General features: G+C 31.9%; 1 protein-coding gene across 3 annotated transcripts; it reads right to left on the reverse strand.

The window, feature by feature from the left end:
- Nucleotides 1-162: 162 nt before the first annotated feature.
- On the reverse strand, nt 163-17,965 carry LOC134721122 (epithelial splicing regulatory protein 1-like). 3 transcript variants are annotated; one of them, XM_063583880.1, is made up of 13 exons: nt 17,359-17,965; nt 16,613-16,756; nt 14,840-15,065; nt 10,797-10,886; nt 9,770-9,824; nt 8,453-8,563; nt 7,576-7,755; nt 7,129-7,219; nt 5,611-5,826; nt 5,064-5,321; nt 4,452-4,689; nt 3,929-4,206; nt 163-1,948 (listed from the first exon to the last, which is right to left on the reverse strand). In XM_063583880.1, exons 1-13 carry the CDS (start codon nt 17,482-17,484, stop codon nt 1,790-1,792), a joined length of 2,172 nt encoding a protein of 723 aa, XP_063439950.1. In that variant the 5' UTR covers nt 17,485-17,965; the 3' UTR covers nt 163-1,789. The 3 variants fall into 3 exon arrangements, with proteins under 3 accessions (XP_063439950.1, XP_063439949.1, XP_063439951.1); XM_063583879.1 differs by having other exon boundaries at nt 7,129-7,223; nt 7,580-7,755; nt 17,359-17,964; XM_063583881.1 differs by having other exon boundaries at nt 4,059-4,206; nt 7,129-7,223; nt 7,580-7,755; nt 17,359-17,961.
- Between the last annotated feature and the right edge of the window lie 4,402 nt (nt 17,966-22,367).

Genomic DNA, 22,367 nt, shown 5'->3' on the forward strand with positions numbered 1-22,367 from the left:
TGCTTCAGCTGAATGCCATATGTTGACTTCTTGTCCAATCAAACAGTGTTATATAATTGAGTATCAAAATTGTGATTCTTGTGATGGCCCACTATTCCAATGCTCAAAAAGAACCAAGCACAAGCCGCCACCATAATGCCAAAAACCGCACCACCACCAATATGCAAAATTATGTTTTTATTGCAATGAATGATTCATTAGCATACAAATAGTATATACAATGCAAATAACATTTGCGTAGAGCAATGTACAAAGTAATTACAATCAAGTGAGGTACATCATGTATATTACATACAAAATAAAAACACAATCTTATATAACATTAATTTCAAAGATTTATGGTTAGTCAGAATGAAACCAAAATACCCTTCTAGGGTTGAAAATGTGTTATTCGATAAAAGTTATATTGCACTTTTAACAATAATTTAGTAAATTACAAACAATATCAGTTTAAAGACTAACAAAATGATACCTAAAATCGAATCAACTTTTCACAAATGTCATGGGCAACTCTCTTTAAGGAAATATTAAATATATCATTTTTCTCTCCGAGAATATTTATAATTTGAAGATTGTTCAACCAACAGTAATAATAAAACTTAGAAAAGAAAGCATACACTGTATTCCTCATTAACAATTTATATGTAAAATGTAATTTGACTAGACTCGGTACATACATGGGCTAAAATGAACACATACAGTCTGGTTCAAATAAAGAGATTGCCAGTTTAAAAATGAAGCATAAATTCCAAAGATGATGCTACGGGATGTCTACTAACTAATGAAATAAATAGATCTGATTAATTTCTTTGCATAATTTACAAATTAGCCGCATGTAAATGTTTGATTATCAAATATAGATTTTTGCAACACCAATTAATTAACAGATGACACTAAAGTAGGCAACCCTGGCGTACGCGTCATGGAATGTTGAATGATATGTTGGAAGAACTTGAGCTTCATAAACCTCTCAGATCTCAATTGAAAGACATTAAATATCGCAATAAGGCACTTAATATGCATGCATAATAAAATCTCAACAAAATATCAACAATAAAACAAATAAAATATACACAAAAAACAAATACATCTGGCCATTTTATGACTCCAAAAAGCACTACCATTTTGTCACAACCTATTCACTAAGACTACTTGTCAATGATATCAAATGTTTAAATTCAAAATTTACGAAAATCGAGAATATTTTTGAATTCACAAATTATGTTTTGTTGAAATTATGGTCAACATAGGCAATGCATATAATTAAGCTTACTGTAAATATACTATTAATTGTACTTGATGCCTAAAAGCTGTATTGCTTTTTGATTGAAGAATATATACTTGAAAAGAATACTTTTACGTATCCAAAATTGTTTTTCTGCACTTAATATATTTAACCAATAACAAACAAATGGCCAGAAGCAGTTTATACATAAACAACAGATCTAAAGATGAGAGACAGGCAAGATAAAGACTCATAAAAGTAGTATGTGCTGCATATATATAGAGAATGAATTTCCAATTTCTATAAATAGAACACTATTGAACTTTCAAAAAAGAATAAAAGAAACTAATATACTTGTACATACGTGTACTTTTCTTGACTAATTTTAGAAAGAAAATGTAACTTAGCACTAAAATGAGCTGAACTATTTCAACAGAAATAAAATAAATATGCAACACATACAATGAATCAAATAAAACATTTCATTCATAAACAAAAAATAACTTTAAATGTCGTGAAAGTCTATACTATGGAATGCAAAATGTTTATAAATAACATGAGGGTCTACACCATGATAAGGTCGATAATGAACTGTCCTATAGTTTGCTTGTTAAGTGTATTTATTGCACGTTCTGCCTCCGATCTATTCATGAAGGTTATAAGAACATCACCACTCGATCTACCATCTGGTGTGTATTGAATCTGTATACCTTCGGGTGTTACCTGTTAAACAGAAAACAACAAATTAATAACAGAACTGACAAATCGAAATTACATGTAGTTAAGTTTAAACGAAGCATAGAAGTTTAAAAACTGGAAACAATCTTATTTCTATTTTTTTTAAATTTTATTTCAAGTCTCATTTCTTTCTTCTATTCTCTCATTTCTTTTTTTCTTCTCATTTCTCGTATATGTTTTTTTAATTATTTTTTTTATAGTTTTTCATCATTCATTAAGTTAATAAATTAAACAATTGTCTTTTATATTTTTAAAACTCACTAAGTATGTTTTACTAAAATTATTGTCAAATAAGTATTCATTTCATGATTTCATGTGATGTTCAATAAAGAACTTATGTAAAGAAGATATATACACTATTAATCAACTAAGACCGTTTTGCTCAACAGACATCATAGTGGTTAAAAACAAGATGTTTGTGAAGTTCATGAGGGTTCAAAGTTCAAAAGTAACATACTTCTAACTGACTTTCTAACCTCTCCAACTGGACAGAAGTTGACAAACAATTCCAAAAAAAAAAACGCAGCCAAACTCATAAAATTTCCTTCTTTTAAATGCGTTATTGAAGTATGTGATTGAAATATATACAACTTTCCAAATTAATACCCCTTCTCCCGGGCCCATTCACGTCCATTTTGGAAGCGATTCGAAATTTATTGGTTTATGGTACTGTTATCAGAAGAACATGAAAATGCTTTGGTAGTTGCTAAATCTTTATAAAAGAAACACAATCAATAATCTTTCAGAGCAAAAGAGTGTGTCATGGTATGTAAATAAATGCTCTCATTTGGTCCATTTTTGGTTTTTTTTTCAATAAAAAGATTTGATTTTTTTTTAGGCAACCTGTTACTTTCAGATTGCATGCTTACCAACATTTGACCAAAGTGACCACTGCAGGTTTCAAGAATGCACATGAATTTTTGAGATGGCTATTTTTCAGTTATGAAATTATGGAAAGTCAGCATACTTCAATAATCTACACGTATATAAAATTTTCCCAATTTATTTTTTAGTTTTAGTGTAATCAAATCATCACATTCTCGTTCAGAATGAAATTTTAGAGAGGTATTTTCATTGAATATAGAAAGATTATTGGATTTTATCAGATATATAAAACAAGCATAATTAGTATCTAGCTAGATATATTTAATGGATATATATAGATTGGGGAAGATACTAGAAAGAATGTCTAGTACTTCCGGATCAGTATGTTAATTTTGTGTCCAAGATATAGGTGAAGAAATGACAACAATAGTAATGAAATAGGAAGTCTGATCAACTTTTAAAACATTAAATACATTGAAAATATTTTTTAGTTTTTTTCTGCTTTAAATACAATTTTAGACAATTAAACAAGATGGATATAATGTCATTTCTTCAAGATAACTGCTAAGCAAAACGGTAATGGTTATCAATTCTGGTTAGTTGCAGGTAATAAAATTAATACTAAAACCAAACTATAGACTAAAAAGCAAAGTGTATATAAATATAAGTGCTCTAAGAATAGTCAAAACCACACAGTATACTTTACACATTTTATGAGGTATTCCAAAGGTTTCTGTAAAAATACTTGTCTTCAAATTATAAAAATTGTTTGAATTTGCACACGCTTGATTGCATATTCAGGACAGTTTCATCCCAAAATATGCTTGATTGAATATTCAAGTCAGTTTCATCCAAAAATACGCTTGATTGAATATTCAAGTCAGTTTCATCTAAAAATACGCTTGATTGAATATTCAAGACATTTTCATCCAAAATTACGCTTGATTGAATATTCAAGTCAGTTTCATCCAAAAATACGCTTGATTGAATATTCAAGTCAGTTTCATCCAAAAATACGCTTGATTGAATATTCAAGTCAGTTTCATCCAAAAATACGCTTGATTGAATATTCAGGTCAGTTTCATCCAAAAGTAAACGCATAATTTCATACAAAAAATAAATTTCTGAAAGAAGACGTACCTCTGGAAAACCTTGGAAGAAGTTCAAGATGTCTTGAACAGTAGCATTAAAAGGCAGTCCCCGCATGACTATAACTGCGGGTCCTGTATTAGTAAGATAAGTCTGTGGTGAAATTGGAGGGCTTGGGTACCAGTATATAATCTGTGGATAAAATGCTGGTCGTTGTTGATGAAACGCCTGGGCAGGCATGGCTCCTGGGAAAGCTGCAGGCAGTGGCTGTGGAAACTGAGCAAATGGCATCATTGTTGATACTGGCTGTGGTATTAACGTTGGTGCACCTGAAATTTTTAAATTGTACAAGTCAAATTAATGCTTAATTTTAAAAGCCTTAATAATATTAACCGACCAGTGAGCCATCTAGCATGCAACAATGACTTTAGTTTTAAATATATAGAGCTTTGGCGTGGACACAGCTTTAGCATATAAACAGATTGAATAATGTTTCATCACAAATTTAAAAAATAAAAAAAGAGTTTTTAAAACAAAAATTTTAAACAAGAAAAACAAGAAAGATTTATCTTACCTGGTGATATCATTGGCCGATGTTGTGCTAAAAGCTGTTGAAGATGAGCTGCAGGTTGAGGTAAAGTTGGTATACCATTTGTCAGAACGAGATTCATATCTTCTCCAGAACATTGAATGACTTCTATAACTCGCTTTTTGTTTGCATGTACCATTGCTCGCTTACATCTGTTAATGGTTGTCAAAGCTGCAGACTCTTCTGAATCCATCTGAATGAAAGCTTCACCAGACGGTTCACCCTACAAACAAACCAAAAAATGTAAATAACTGTCGGAATCAGTAACGTCAATTGGGGCACCTTTGCATGGACTATAAAACATACAGAAAACGTGCATCATAAGATAAGGAAAAGAAAAGAAAATCATTGTTAAATCAAATAATTCCCTTTCTTGTGAAAAGGAACCCTTATTTTTGTTGATCATATGAATTTAAACACATGTTAATTTTTTTTCCATAAGCATAAAAAGGGGTAATTGTATGAGAGGATGATTTCAGAACATGTCATTGATCTAAAGATATTATAATTTGACATGAGTAATAAAGGTTGATATAAATATACAAATTATACATGTAAACAAGGAAAACTAAAGAATGAAAGAAAAAAACCACCAACCTGTGCTGTATAAACCATATGCACTCCCTGGTATACAATGAACTGTGAAAACTCCCCAAGAAACGTCAATAAATCCGTTACTTGGGATGTATTTGGGAGATTACGTAATCTGATGCAGTCCTTCTTCGTTCCGCTTGTTATAATATTTTGTGGAATGTATGGAAGCGAATTTGGTGGTGGAATCTGGGCTATCAAAGGAGGTAATTGTGTTTCCAGAACTGGCTCCGGGTTTCGTGGGTCCATGCTCCTATTCAACACCTATAAAATTGAGATTACAATATACAATCTTCTGTTTACGACAACCGTTAAAAAGTCTTAAATAGGCCGGACTAAACATGTTCATAGAAGTAGATTTTTTAATGTTAGTGTTACGTCATGCACTGCACCAATGACTATATAATTCTAACTGGTTAATATTTCACACAATACATTAGTAAATAAGTATCAATCATTAACAGAAAGTCTGCTGCTGATATATTTCCTATCATAAACAATTATGCACAATTTTCCTTAAGTTAAATTCCTTTTAAATGGTGACTCTTAATACCTGTTGAACTTCAGCTGCGGTGCTCTTGAACAACTCAATATATCGAGTTCCCATGATTTCCCTGTGTTTCTTTAAAGCTGTGTTCGACTCGTCCTCCGTATCAAACAAGACAAAGGCATCACCAGTGGACCTTCCGTCGGGGTAGTGGACAAACAGTATACCTTCCTCTCCGTCTAGGACATTGGATGCGTGTGGCTCTCTGGCAAAGAACTCTAGCTGGAAGCGCAAAGACACAAAATAGCTAATAGCTTTGTACATAATAAGTTTGAAGACAATGTTTTTAAATCACACCAACATGCAGCAGAGTAAAAGCGACTTTCTTTACCAAGTGACCTAACCGGACATCTCAATGCACACGTGATTTAAAAATTTTTACCGGAAATAGAAGTTTTAAAAAGCAAATATGATCTGCAGAAATGTTGAAACAGGGTTTGATCTGAACAGTACTTTTTGATTGTCAAGAGTTATTCACTACAGGACATTTGGGGTTTATTTAAAGGGGAAAACACCAAACTGTAAAAGCATGCTTGATTATGATGGATTAGAAGTGCCATAAAATGCATTAGATTGGGTGAAAATTGTGTCATTATTCTATTCTCAAGGAATGGTATAACGATTACTAAATATTGTTAACATGGAATTATTGGAGCAATATTTTAAGGTTGCTTAGAAAAGGGAAAGATGTTTTGATAATAAAATTCCTACTGCTTTATCAGGGAATCTTTACAAACTGTAAACTTGTATGCCATTGAGATGTCCGTGAGTTTAAGATTATGTAAAAGGATTTATTTAACATACATAATCCGTTACCTGGGCACCCAAAATATTATAATGGTTATAACCAACTCCACACCTAGGTGGAAGTTTCCATAGTTACAATAGCCTGCAACCTACTGCCCCGCACCGTTTTAAATCTTGCAATACAATTGGTTTACCACTGTCACCCATTTTTCCCAATATGGCGACCCCAAACACGTTTAACCGTTGACTATTCCTGTTACCTTCCTCCACACGTTTTGTTTATTGTTTATCAACTTACCTTTCATAGCATTTTAAGCTAACGGACCAAAAGCTGAAAAACGCATTAAGTTATTTTGTAAAACAAATTTCAATCTTTGCATGATATTGCAAAACCCACACCAACATGTAAGTTCTCTGTTTGATTTTATGTGATTTTCTTTGGTTCTAAAAAAACAACTCATTGTCAAAGTGCATCCATAATGTGCCTGGCCCGTCATCCATGACTATCCCGATAAAGAACCAAATGGTATTTTAAATTATATATTCCAATAACATCTTGGTTTTAATAATATTTTTCGATGATCAAATTATTTCTCTGGGCATTTCATTTAGGCCTAACAAGCCTCTATATGGACAATGGCCAATATCTTCCTATGGTCTTGCTTATGTTAAAGATAAACCACAAGAAAGTTATTTTCTATTTTTTGAAAGACAGACCAACATGACAAACTTCAAAAAGATTCATGCAAAAAGCTCCAACACCAAACAAGTACTTACCACCTGAGAGGCAGTTGCTGTGAATGGTAATCCACGCATGCGTACGATGATCTGGCCACCACGAGACAGAAATGCTTGGGCTTCTGTGTTGCTGCCTATAAGAAAAGAATACATATTCTTAATAATAAGGCTGTAGATAAAAACCATGGACAAGAGAGGTGAAAGTAGCCAAAGGGCCAGATATGTGATTTCTGTTTCTTTATTAGAATGCAATAATAATAAAACATTCTACTTCTTCTTTTTAATATGCACTGTTAACTGTAATGGGTGCTAGTTAGTCTATTCATACATGATTGCATATTAAAAAAAAACTTTCAACAAATCAACAGACTGGAAGAAACTAAAAACGAAACCGGCTTAATGCAAAATGATTGGAATAAACGTTTGGAGCAAAATAATTATATTTTTTTTAAAACATGGAGTTTATTGTGAAGAAAAGCAGATGACATACCTCCAGCTACGTTGACGAAGTCCTTTCCGGTAGCTTTGTATACTTCGATATATCTCTGTCCTATGTGATGTTTATGTCTCTTAAGGGCAAGATCACGGTTCATTTCGTCGTCAAATCTTATCAGTGCTTCGCCATTTCTCCGTCCCTGGGGACTTAGACATAATGCAACTCCTCCTCTGTAAACGGTGAATCAAAGATATAGAAATGTTTTCTCTGCCATTTGATTACGTACATGCATTTCCATAAATTATTCATACATGTATATCATGTATATGTATTGTATTTATATACAGATCAAGTTGAACAAATTTGATGGTAAGATTACATCTTAAAAAATAAATTGTGCTGTGAAATTTATTCGAAATTTATTCATATGCATCGCATAATATGATAAAATTAAATATTACATCACATGCATTTCATGTTAAGCTCATTTAATTTATCAATTCAATGATCTAAAGTAAAAACAAATTCAACACAGAATGGGCTTGATCTTAGTGTGTGTCCAATGGCTCCACTCATTGCCACAAAGTAAATTAGCAAAAAAAACTCAAAATTGAGCATAAATTTTTAACTTAGAAAACCATTAATTATAAACGTGACTGGAGAATATAAAATATTACCTATTTGCGTCAGTCTCCATGCTGGTCATTTTGGTAAATGAAATTATAAAACCGTTGTTTGTGGGGGTATGAAAGAAACAAAGATAATCTCATGAAGTGTCCCAATACCAGGATGTCTACTCAAAACGTATTATGTGATTAACCTCAGACGGACTTTTACGTCGATTAAAAGTAATTACACTAAAAGCTGAAACGGATGTTATTGCTGGATAAACTTAACTAGGGGAATACTACAAATTTCTATACATACTTGGCAATGTTTAGGCCTTTGAAAAATCTGGCAATATCTTGGTCTGATGATTGCCATGGCAACCCACGTGCACGGACTACTGATTCGTCATCTACAAGGTCACTTTTACTACTGTAAACATATTAAAATGAACAATATGTGAAAATGAGGTTTTTACAACAAAGTATAGTTGTGTTTTTAAATGCAGTGATGGTTTAGATTATCTTGTGTTGATTTTCTGGTAAATACTTGAAAAGATGTCGAAAAAGTGCATTTGTAATTAACTGTGACTTTAAATAGAAAAAAGAGAAACTGCCTAATAAACAGGCTATGTTACACAAAAATAATATATAAAAGAAAAAAACGTTACTTTAAAAAACATAAATATCACTTAATAATAATCAGGAAATACGTTATTAGTTTTGAATAATGGTTGTTGTGTAAATCGTTTTTACGAATCGGAACGTTTGTGTAACAGATTTCTAATCAAAAACATGAAATGAACATTTTACCGTGTATTTTGACATTTTGTGTTTAATTAATTCAAATGAAATGTTCGATCTTTTGAAGGTAATAAAATATGGTGACTTAAAACTTTCAATATGTCACAAACGTTTATTGACCGCCTTAAACAAAAATGAATCGGAAGTTTCAATTATTTGACGATCTGTTACCCCGAATCCGTTAGTAAATAAACCGACAGACTTAATATCTTGTATTTACAAGAAGCTTTCTATTCAGACCACAATGGTCCGGAAGCTTAAAGCTGTTTCTGTTGAACCTAACATCGTAGGTATCCAGAGATTTGCTTTTCATATTTACATATATGTAAAAGCTCGGAGCAACATATTTTTCTTTTATCTGTCATTAATGTATTCCATCAAAAATGTTTTACGGTCGATGTATTTGCATTTTATCCTTTAGCCAAATACACAGATGGCAAATATGTTAAGAATTGCATAAATATTTTCATTTTTGTAAATTAATAACTAATTCTAATTTTATCTGACTTGCATTATTTAACTTTCGAGTTTAATGAGTTTGAAAGTGTTGAATTTGAACATATAATATGCAAATTGTCCACGAAATTACAACCATTCTTTCTATATAAATCATTGCTTAAACCAAGATGGCATACACATTATATAAAAAAAAGAATAGGGCGAACAGAAACTTATTTAGAAAACAATGGGCTGTTTAAGACCATATCATTTTCGAGTACAAAAATGAAGTGTGCACGCCTTTCACACACTACAGAGTTTCTATAGTTTCTAAGTGTATTTATTTTTCAAGCATGATTGACCGAATTTGCAACACCCTTAAAAAATGTCCACATACCAGATCCCTGGTTCTAATCTCTCATTAACAACTTCTGGACTATTGAACACATGGCCTGTAAAGAAAAAATTGCAATTAAGAAAAAAGACAGATATTTGTAGGACACGAAACTTATAATTTAATAGATTTACACATCACAAATTTTAAATAATTATTATCACATTAATCTTGTAGGTAAGTAGATAAAGTCTAATAATCCCTGAGAATAGCATTTGTTTTGTGTCAACATCAATATAGCTATATACAAAGAAATAAATCAACAAAAACACCTCACGTCAACACTTCATTGTGTAAACGAGATGCGACAAGGATAAACAATAAAGTGTTGATTTGGTGATATAATAAAGGTATATATCTGGTCTTCACGGCCCAGAGCCCCAACACAAATCGATGACCAATGCAAGACTGAAATACACCCATAAAGATGACTATATATTCGACCCTTAACATATAAGCACTTTAAGATATATATCTGCACACAAGACAGGGTATAGAAGTCTTTATAAAAGAAGTTGTTACTAACAAATATTTTTCTATCAATCCATCGTCACAAAAACAAACAGAAAATGCTGACAAAAATAAACATGAATGAGCTTGATGGTGTTAATGTGTGCATAGGCTGCATTGTACTGAGATTCTTCAACACATTAAAATCGTACGGTCTAGATGATAAAAAAAGAAGATGTGGTATGATTGCAAATGAGTTAACTCTCAGTCAGAGACCATATTACACAGAAATTAATAACTATAGGTCATCGTACGCCCTTCAACAATAAGCAAAGCCCATATCGGCATAGTAAGCTATAAACGGCAATCAGAATTGTTCATCTCTAAGTCTTAATATAATTATCAAGTTGCTCTTCTTAAATCGTACAAGATTAATGGTCATATAAACACTTCCTTCTTACGATGTGCAATACTACCTAATCAAAATGTTAATGTATTATGATAAATACAGTTTCCATTAACATAACTTAATCATAATCAATTTTAAACAGTTTGTTATAGAAATAATTTTACAACTTACCGTCGTTTATAAGTCGATGCATAATGTTAGCCATTTCTTGGCACTGTCGGACACCATATTCTACAGAATGATCCTCTTGTAAGCCTAAATCTGGGAACATGGTTAAGGAAATGTGTATATTGAAGTTGTTTTTAAGACGAACGAAATTATAATGTTTATTTGTTGGTTGTTGGGCGTTCCATTAAAGTATGAAACATTTTCACATCTCAATTAAATATGAAGCGTGAAATCGAAAGTATGAATTGAATAGAATTTTTAATATGGTAGATGCTTTCATGTGTAAATAGTAAGGAAAAAAAACAACATCGAGCACGATCACTCACTAGAAAAGTAAGTAAGTTAAATGACTAGACATATAGTTGCACATTTTTATAGGGGAGAGGTAGAGGCTGATTTAGAGGGGGTCGGGCCCCCTTTCTGTGGAAACAAAATTGGTTTATTATGTAGAGAATAACTTAAGCATAAAATTGATGGACCCGCCACTGGTCCGAGGAGCAAAGTATGTTCTTATACTGGGAACCAGTACACGGATGTAGCCGACAACCATCGGACTCGAACATAGGAAGCTAATGTATTGACTTCCAACAGCCTTGGAAGTGTCATTTGGTTGATACTCGAGGGTTGATATCTCAATATCACTTTAAGGGGATCGGAATGTGACCGAAAACAAGTAAACGAACATATAAACAAACCTAAATAAGTAAAAGTATTTCGATCTATCATAGGTATTACATATAAAACTTTTAATCAACATTTCCTTTATATAAATTTTCTCAAACATTTGAAACAGTTGAGTTATGACAGTTCAAACAATTGATAAACGTGTGACTAGCTTCTGATAAGGAATTTTAAGGGGTTTAAAGCATTAAGAAGATTACAATTGGACAAAATAAAAATTTATCCACTAGACAATACAAAATATACATAAATATTTATTTAAAGAATTAAGAAAATTCAGTTTTTATAAACGATGTAGTTGATCAGCTGTGGGGCCTGTAAAAATAAAGTAAAATCTTATCGAAGCGTGAAATTTAATCAAAATGTATTTATTTGCCGACTGTATGCTTTGTGTATCAATTTTATAGAACTTTAATTCAATTATAGTTCATTTAATGCTCCTCCCTTGTCGGTTGGGTAATCTAAAGGGAAAATCAGTAGGAGCAAAGCAAATGATGAACAAATACATTACTGATAAATTAAAAAAAATATATAGGTGAAGGTTAACTTTTCTGTGGTAAACGGAGGACGAAAAACTAATTATGTCCTCGTTTATCTTGTGTTCATTGATCTGACCCATACATGAGAAGTTTGCTCATTATTTATTTTGACAACTCGAAGTTATTTGTCAGAATTCATACTCTTTTATTTTAGCAATAAAAAGACATTCTTTTCTCTTCAAAAGAATTTAAAGAAGACCTGTTATCTAATTGATCGTGTAACACAACCTTTTGTTTAGAGACTAAATATAAACTTTTGTTTAAAGGCTATCAGAACAAAAGCATGGTATAGTGTTTTCTTTTCTTTTGAAAAACAAGATCACAATTGAAAGACGACAAATGATCACAAACGAAAGAAAGTTTGAAAATAAACGATCTTTGCCACCAAGTCAAAATTCCTTTCATATGTTTTAGTCTAATCAAAGTTTTTGTATGTAATATCTTTAAAAATCAACCTAAGTCACGCTAATTTCACTGAAGGTGGTCAATAACAATCAAAATTAGGAACGCAATAGATTTGATGAAATTGAAGATTAAATTTGAACAATACATCTGGGTATAGTATTGTTCTTTTTTGAAAAAGGCAAAGGTTATTCACTTTCAATAAACAAGGTCCAAATCTTTTGTTTTCGGATCTTCAAAAAGCAATATCTTAACCGTATTTCATTTGAAAGTAAATTTGTTTGAACATGTATAAGCAACTATAAATACAACTAAAAACAAAGGGACCTGACGTCGGACAAGTTACTCATCTTAAAAATATTCTTTTTAAAATGTATATTAAAAGGCCATAGGGGACATTACAATATTAAATTCACTTTTCCTCTTTTACAAAGCATGAAGAACCACATTAATACATGATGATCTAGTGAAAAGTAGGACAGGTTATGAATATTATGGAATAGCTTTAGGCTACTTCAGATCTATGACAGTCAAGTCTATCTGACAACAGCCCTAGGGCCTTAATATTTCATTTACATCATAAATCACCATACCAAGTCATGTATATGTCTTTATTGCTAGACTTAACTTGTTTTTGTCTTTATACAACACAAAACATAAACTTGCTTATATAGTTCATTTCCAAAATCGTAGAAATTTCATTCCAGTGTCTAAGATGACACTTTGAGATTGATTGATGGTTCCTAAACGTCCTACACCATTTGAGGCATTGAAATTTTAATACTCTACCCGTACAACCTATTTTGAATTATTTGAATGCACATTTATAATATTTAGTTGGTTATCCGGGATATTGTTTTTTAAAACTCAGATATATACATGTATATAGAGGTCTTAAAAGCTTTCTTATGTTATTTATGGTAAAGTTCTTTTATATCAATGAATACACTACGAGCTAGCCTTTTAATATGACCACTTTACGTTTATCGTTATCTTTGGTTTACCCAATATTTAGATAATTTACAAAAATAGTCTATCGTCGGGTACATTAATGATACAATTACAAACAATTTAATCAAACAGCTACCCGGAATAGACTGGGTGAAAGCTTTTGTGATGGTAGATAAAATTCTATACATCGCCTGGTAGTGGAAACACGTCTGTAGACATTGATGGTTTGTTTATAAATCAAGTTTTTAATAACCCCAGTTAGAATATGGTATAATTTTATAATTATATTAGATCTAGGGGCATGATATTCAACCCGTACCCCCTTGTGGAGCAAAAATGTCAAATAATGATAAATTTGACCTTTAAAGACCTTCACCCTTTTCTCTCATTAACCATCCTGAATTGGTGTGGAGGGACGTGTTTACAACTTAAACATATATCAAGATTATTAGAGAAAGTTCGTCATTGTGTCAATTTTTTCATTTTAAACTGTCCCCAATGTTGATATGACATACGAAGACAAATGTTAGAAAGACATAGAAGGGCCAAATCCAATGGTGGCAAAACCATAACCCAGTCAATATTTGGTCGACAATTTTTGCTTTCAGATATTTTACAACCCCAACGTATTGTTTGTCAGTATGCACATCTGAGTCCGCCTTATCATACCGAAAGTCCATGATCCGCTAGTCTGTGTCAGCAGTATTTCTTCGACGGGAAGGGGGAGGACATTACAATATATATAAAATATTAACGTGTTACATAAAATAACCACAAGATAATTGATAAATGTATATGTAGTATTACATCTACTTTAGAGGGATTAATGGATGTCCTCCAGTGCAAAACAGGAATGAGTATTTAGTCATCATATTAGTCAATTTAAAACACTTAAATACATAAATTAAGTTTGTATGAAAATATTTAAAGAAAATTATAGAATTTCTTTCTTATGGAGACGTTTCTGGTATTTAAAAGGGGCTAATATGTTCACTCGCCTAAGCAAACAGCACTTCAAATAAATTTACGTACATATGTAATGTTTATATTTGATTACAAAAACTTCAAGTTGTGAATTTCAAAGTTTTGAAAAAAGGCATGATTGAAAGCATCTGGTCGTGATCAGGTAGTTTATTTAAATCAATAGGTTGACATTTGTGACAAGCAGTTGATGTTTAAAATATAGACATGTAACAAAAAATGAAATGTAAAACTGATAGTGAACACGTATGCATGCTACACTTTGAAGAACATGCATTTGATAAAACGTCGTTTTCGTCACCAACATGATCAATATCAATGCATGTGATATTTGCCACTGGCCGTTTAGCAAACACAAGCTAACATGGTTGCAATATAATCAGAGTACGTTTCAAACGAAGCAAACTAACTAATTACATACCCCTCTTCTTCCAAATCTCTCTATATATAGACATACACATAACCAATCAAAATGTGAGATAAAAAGGATACAATCTAACATAGATTTAATGTTCTGTATATTGTCTGTTTTGTAATATTTCTTGAATTCATTCCGTAAATCATAGAATTTTGAAAAGTAACTTGGTAAACTGTAGTTCTTTGTACATGTTTCTGGGTGTAAACATTGTCTTAAATGGGATTGACCATCTGTTAATAAACAAAATGATTTCCCGCCGTTTTCGGGATGAACACCTTTGGCTGACAAGAATCGTTCGAACTGAAAAATAAAAAAAAGATGATTTTTAAATTAATTTTCATGTTATTTTGTAACAAATTCATTATAAAACATCTTGTGAACACAAAATAAATGGAGAGTTTTGGGTCGGAGATGGGTTATGCACGAGGTTCAGACATGCGAAGAGGTCTTCTTCAAAAAAGGTCCCAATCAAAAATGGAGAAAAAAAGTACAAATTTGAAAATTAAACAATTCTTCATGTTCTAAGTCCTGTTGTATACATTTTTAGATGTATGTGTGTACGTCAATTTACTCTCAAAAGTTAAATAAACTCGTTAGAATGTAAAAGATTTTGTAGAGAAAATAGACGATATAAAACAGGCGATATAAAACTATTACATTTGTCAAGATAATTACAAGGTGTCGGTTAGTTGACTTGTATCACTTTGTTTCGGTATACAATGATTAAATAACTTTGTACTACATATTTAAAAGACCTGTCGATCGGTTATCCATTGAAAGCTTTACCAGTTCTCTGTCAAATCTTACATTTTCTCATAGTATAAACACGAACATTGACGAATATGTGATTGTAATTTGTCTTGATTCTGATAAGTGTAGATTTCAAGGTTCAGAAAACAGAAGGGAAAAATTTAAAATGTAAATATTTGAAGGCAGAGTGTTTTCGACAATTATTGGGCCTAGTGGTGCACGAAAATCATTATTACAAGATAATATCTCGATATATATATACTACAAAATTAAATTTAGTTCAATAAACTCAGACTTGAAATGAATATTAAAAACTGCAATCGTCTTGTAAATTTTAAACAATCTTAAACGCAGTTTTTAAGATAATATGTTAAGAGCACGACCCGATGGACTAATTCACATAGGGTCATGGCTTGTGTAATAGCGAATTTGGCAGGTGTAAGGATAAATAATCTCGTCTTGGGAAAACGACTGGTGTATTTTGAAATGATAACATTCAAACGGTGTCTTTTTCAAGATAATTTGAAGAATTAGTGATTATTTTAATCCGAGCAATTTGCAAGTTGGCCAATCCTTAAATAGCATACTTCAAAAAATAAATAAACAAATACGTGAAGTCATCATGTAGTTCAATTGAGTTTTATATCAATCAGGTAAAAGAAAAAATTGTCATAACTCAAGATTACTAATTCAATATTGTTATAAGACCTCTCTAACAACTCGAGTTTATACGTCAAATTCTCGGTTTTACTGATATTTTTGTTCATAAGTTGTCGTAATTAATAAAAGTTTTCCATCTGTTGCTTTGTGTAGCCGTATACAAAAGTAATAAATTTATCCAAAATCAATATCAAGCGGTGCAACAGATTGTTGGTGGCATTGGATTTCTATTTCACAATCCATTTCAAATTGATAATATCTTTCTCTATATACATGTAAAACTCAATAAAGGGGACAGAAAAATCATAATCCATATCCATATTATGATATGATCAATAAATAATTGTCCTCTACAAATTTAGCTCGTGCAGCTTGCTTGCAAATAAGATTAAGCATGTTAAGTAGTATGTAAATAATAAATAATATTTTTTTCTCACCTCGTCCAAGACGACTTCAAGAGGTTGTGCATTTTTAATGACTTCTTCATTGAGACCCGTTTCCAATTTACAATCTTCTGTTAGTACAGTTTCTGATAATTCATTTGGTTGAGGTTTTACATAATGTTGTTGGACAGCAATAACCTGTAAAATCAGTTCAATTACAAATAATGTTTGGACTATATATAAACAACATTGCGAAAACAAGCAAAAACTTCTTTTTTCAAATTGTGCAAATAACTTTTTTTCGCTTTTTAATGTATTCCAATATTTTCACCTATATTTGATTTGTACACGTCATACAATTTGCAGTTGCGCCACCATTTGCAGTTAAATAAAGTCGAACATATTGTATAAAATAAAATGTATAATTGTCCATTTCAATAATTTTGGGTCAATTTCAACAATACAAAAATCCGGAAATGGTCTAATTTGAATCGGTAGCAGATTTTGAAGATCACAATAAAATTAAATCTCTTGATGTTTACTTGATCAATAGATAGCCCACGTGGAGTTTTCTTTTCATTCAATACAGACAAAATCACACCTAAGAAAAAGACTTAATTTAAAAGTTTAATAAATTTACAAAGACATGATATGTTTGAAATTTTAAAACAAGTTCTTATAAATCATGTCAATTATATACACATAATTGTGTGGTGTTTATCACTCAACGATAACCGGATGGGTATAAGAAGAATACCTGAGAAGTGCGGGAAATAGTTTTACCTGAACGAAAAACTTACCTTGCAATTACTGACATCATATAGAAGGTAAACAAACAAGACTATCTGTTCCTCATCATTTCCTAATTCTTCACCGTTTTTTCCAGCGGTGGCACAGAAAAAAATAAGAAGATGTGAAGTGGCCATGTTCCCACTTAAAAATAGTCACTTCACAAACAGTTCACCTGTGTATATTAATCGCCGTGTGTTTTCTTTCTTGAGTCAACCATGTGCGACGTATACGGTCTTTTTATCCGAAGGCAATGTTATTGGTGGTTATTTTCGCAACGTGTTGTCGAATATAAAAATACCGCCTTCCTTGCGCACGCAACTTTTATAAACCTTTTCCAAAGTTTTTACCAAGCTGTTACTGCATTCAAAATCAACGAAACAATACGAACAGCGTAAAATCGATACGATCTGTTCCTTCTTTGTTAAATTGAGTAGACGGTGACGATTTAAACCTTAACAAATCAACTAATCAACGGTCCCTCTTATCTTTCCAAAATACACAAATTGTGGAAATAGTTAAATCTAGTTCAGATAATGACCACCAACTGCTTGCTTACAATACCAACAAGTGTTTGTGCTGTGGACTCGTTTATCCCCTTAATATATCCACAACTATTGGTCATCAATTATATTTGTATCTATTGTCCAATAATCCGTATTTATTAATGAATGTCTTCTACGTGCCCCTGGGACAGGTCATTCTTATCTCTGGCCTCTTATTGCACTATTATGTGTAGATATACTCTCTCTCACTTGCGCTTTAGGCTAATTGACCCCCCTGTTATACATGGAAGAGTTGACACACACAGCATATCGCAAAAATCAAATTGCTCAAATTATATCATTATATGTTATTATCATAGATTAACATTTGAAATTTAAGGCTGGTCATATTTTTGTCATATTATTATGGTGTTATAATCTGATGTGTATTATGTCTGAAGGCCAAACGAGAGTTCAATTATTCGACTCCCAAGTTTATTGCTGCAACAGCACACTAAATATTAAACGATTTTAAAAATTAGTGGTAGTGATATTATATAAATTTAGTAATTAAATCATTTGGTTGATAGTTTTGTTAACGAGAGAATGAAAAAAGTTTGCTTGTTGATTTAATAATAATTTATAAGAGTTTTTCTGGTGTTTTTCATACCTCTGTTATGTTTTATAATGGAAAATTAGATCCGTATAACCGAAATGATATTTTTTTTTTCAAAATATGTAAAACTGTGAGCTAGATGTACGCGTTTCCTGAAACGAAACTGGTGATGGTAAACCCTTAAAACAATAGTACAGCATGTTGATATATATCATAAATTGTTTAATATATATTGTATGTAATCATTAGATATGATTCACTTCTTAAATAAACTTATTAGTAGTTCCACATTATAACGTAACTCATTGATATTATACCGTTACCTACTTTTTGGAAGTGTACGTTCAAGGCCATATTTTTTTCTTGTGTTCTCAAAAGGTACATAGAACGTTTATATGTAATGAAAATCAGAAACAACAGTATCATACACAAAGATTACAATGATACAAAACAATGCATTCTCATTTTTGCTATAACCTGCTAGCATAGAATTTTCTTGGTCCTGCTCTCTAAAATCAGTTTTTTTTTTACACAGTATATTTTATACAGCAAAGTGATAAATAGTGTAAGAAGCATCTTTTAAATTAAAAACGCGATTGTGCATTACAAAGTTAATTTCTAGAAACTTCAATATAGGAAAATATAACGATGAATTTCAATTTAACTTGTTTGGTCTTTTTAACTGTTTTTTCAGTATTCGAGCGTCACTGGCGTGCAAATGTTTAAACCTTGTATATTTGTAAGGAGATTATACTTCCAATTATGAAAGTTCTCCTCTACAAAATATTTGATAATTCTGCATATAGATCAACAATTACTGTAATTTACCTATATTGCAACCTCTAATTAAATTTTCACACTAATAAAACGTTAGGCAATAGGCTAAATGGAGCATAAATGCTAATTTTTAATGGTGTATACAGACAAATATCATGGTCAAAAAGAAAATCGACGAAATTCATATAATAGTCAACAAAACATACTGCAGAGGATTTGATAATTGAACAAGTACGAACCCTGTCTACTTAAAAAACGTCAAATATCTTTTACATGATACACGTTTTATTAAGGGGCCAGCTGAGGCCCTTCTCCTGGTGTGGGATTTTCTCGCTGCGTTGAAGATCCAATGGTGGCCAACGGCTGTTATCTGCTCTCTGGTCGGGGTGTTGTTTCTTTGACATTTTCCCAATTTCCATTCTCAATTATATATAAAACCATGTAATATACTGACAATGCGTCTCTGCTTTTACAAACTGACAACGGCCATTACAGTGGTATATATATTAAGAAGACTTATATTATATACACAAGTATATACATATATATTTTTCTTCTGGTTCAACATTTTGTCCAAGACCCCAATTGTACTATACTTATGCAAAACAGTAAAACAAACAAATGATGCATAACTGTAAATACAATAACAAAATATTGTGATAGTTTACATGTATAACGTTAAAAGAATTAGGCTAATCACTTTGTCGTATCGTAAATAATTTATAACTATAATTATTTGATCTTGAATTAAGGTTTATTTCATTATGTATGTCAAAACGGTTACAAATCTTTACCGATACCCTCTCTGTGATTGTGACTGTCACATGATCTTATGTCAGCAACCTCGTTAAGAAATGCATTGAAATATATCTTAAATGTATTTGGTATATTTATTTACAGTTTTTCTAATGAATCTGGCCGATATGATATTTTGTTAAGACAATTGTCTATTGTCGAAGACTTGTTGTTGCACACAGGAAGTATATTTTGTTATTTTTGTGTTTTGCAGGTTTTCTGTCTAACTGATATATGTACATGTATATTCAATATAGCCTTTCATTCGGATCGATGTTTATATGCTTAATAGTTTACTTAAATGTGAAAATGTGAATAGTATACAAAAAAAAAACACTTAACTTCAGGGTTTTAAAAAAAAACATTCAAAAATTGACTGCCCCTCCTCCTTCTAAAATAAAAAATATCAGACACTTTGTATGTGAAGTGCCATATGGATATGCTAACAGTAACAAGTTTTAGCGCTCAAAGAAAAATAAAAGATAGAATTAGGTGTCACTGCTTCCTTAACTTGATCTTGACTGGCTGTTAAACCCTCGCACGGTCGGTGCTTCCACCAATGAAACTTGGCCGCCATTTTTATAGCTAGTTGGACAAAACGTGACGTTAATCACCAAAAACTTATCAATCAAACTGATACAGTCTTTTAATGATGTGTGAATACAAGTAGATATAGACAGCAACACAAGCACAAACATACAAGACGTGTAGAAAGTTATATATAATACAGTCCTCGACAATATAGTGAAGTGAACCGTCTGCTGATCTCTTGGTATAGGATGTTCGCCTCGAATGCTGGAGGTCATGGGGTCGAACTCCAACCGAGTCAAAGCAAATACTTTAAAATTGGTATTTGCCGCTTTTCCACTAAACACGCAACATTAAGGAGTAAGAGAAAAGATTAGTCAGCTTTGAATCAGAATATGGTTTCCTGGAATTAATATTGAAATGTCTTCCTGCAGACTGTTATCTTGTGAACTACAGTAGCACGTTGAAAATCCGGCTCAGTGTGTCGTTCTTGTACAAAGCAGGGTTAATATTCGTATTACATTCACACATGAACACGAGAACTTCCTCGATATGCATATAATAAACAGCCATGCAGTTTGTCTTCAAATTATTATCATTACGGATACTTCAATCACTGTGAGGTTCCATACTAGTACTTTATATAAATATAGGGGCAGGTACATGGATATGTGGTGGGGGTAAACAAAACCAAACGGAATAACTTCACACTGAGCACTCACATCGTGCAAATACAAAAACTGGGCGACAAAGCTTTAAACCGCTAGCAATTAATTCACAATTCTTTTTAAAAAAAATCGGAAAATATTTTTTGTTTACTTGTGAGCGGCAATATTAAACCAAAAGCTATGGCTATGTGAGCAAGCTACATGTAATATATAGAGTGCAAACCTTGAAGCCGCCTCACGATTAACATTTTTGTGTTTGTAATGGTCTAGATAAACAAAGGTGGCAGATTCGTGCGCATTTCAAACAATACATGTGCATGCTTTTACCAACTCTTGCTTTCTGTTCCATACTTTGTTCGTTTTTGTTAGTCTTTAGAAAATAGGGAGATGTATAGTGTGATTGTCAATGAGACAACTTCCCATGCTGAACTTAATAACGTAGATTTTAGCAACTATGTGTCACCTTAATGCTTCAACCATAAGCAAAGATAATACTGCATTCGAATAGCAAGCTTTAAAAGATTCCCCAAATATCAGTAGCTTTTCTCCTGGATATATATTATATATAGACAGCATTACCACATGATTTTAGTTAAACAAGAATATAATTCAGCATCCGGTACGAAATGATTTCAGCCATTATCAATTTTGCTTTTAAAAACCTAATATTCCCCTCTTTCAACAGTTTTGTTTCTTTCCTTTTATAAATTTCGGTTTATGATGCACGTCATTAGGACAGAGTTAGACAAAACGAAACTCAAAATAAGACTAGCTTTTTTGTATGATTCCAAGAGTGTAGGTACAGATATTAGGACAACAACTCCTTTTTGAAGTATTCAACAAGAAGGTCTATAGTTTCCACCTGTTTCCATGAGGCCTGTTCACATACATTTCATATTTGAGACAATGTATCTAAAAAAAAAAGAAGATGTGGTATGATTGCCAATGAGACAACTATCAACAAAAAACAAAATGACACAGACGTAAACAACTATAGGTCACCGTACGGCCTTCAACAATGAGCAAAGCCCATACCGCATAGTCACCTATAAAAGGCCCCGATAAGACAATGTAAAACAATTTAAACGAGAAAACTAACGGCCTTATTTATGTATCATGAGACAATGTATCTATAGTTAGTCTATATTACC

This window comes from Mytilus trossulus, chromosome 6, assembly GCF_036588685.1.
Source record: "Mytilus trossulus isolate FHL-02 chromosome 6, PNRI_Mtr1.1.1.hap1, whole genome shotgun sequence".
Taxonomy (NCBI): Eukaryota; Metazoa; Mollusca; class Bivalvia; order Mytilida; family Mytilidae; genus Mytilus; species Mytilus trossulus.

Coding starts and splice junctions, on each gene's coding strand:
- LOC134721122 (XM_063583880.1), bottom strand. CDS start 17,484: ATGGCCACTTCACATCTTCTTATTTTTTTCTGTGCCACCGCTGGAAAA. Junction 7,220..7,575: donor GTCAACGTAGCTGGAGGTAT/GTCATCTGCTTT, acceptor TCTTATAGGCAG/CAACACAGAAGCCCAAGCAT. Junction 5,322..5,610: donor CCGCAGCTGAAGTTCAACAG/GTATTAAGAGTC, acceptor TCAATTTTATAG/GTGTTGAATAGGAGCATGGA.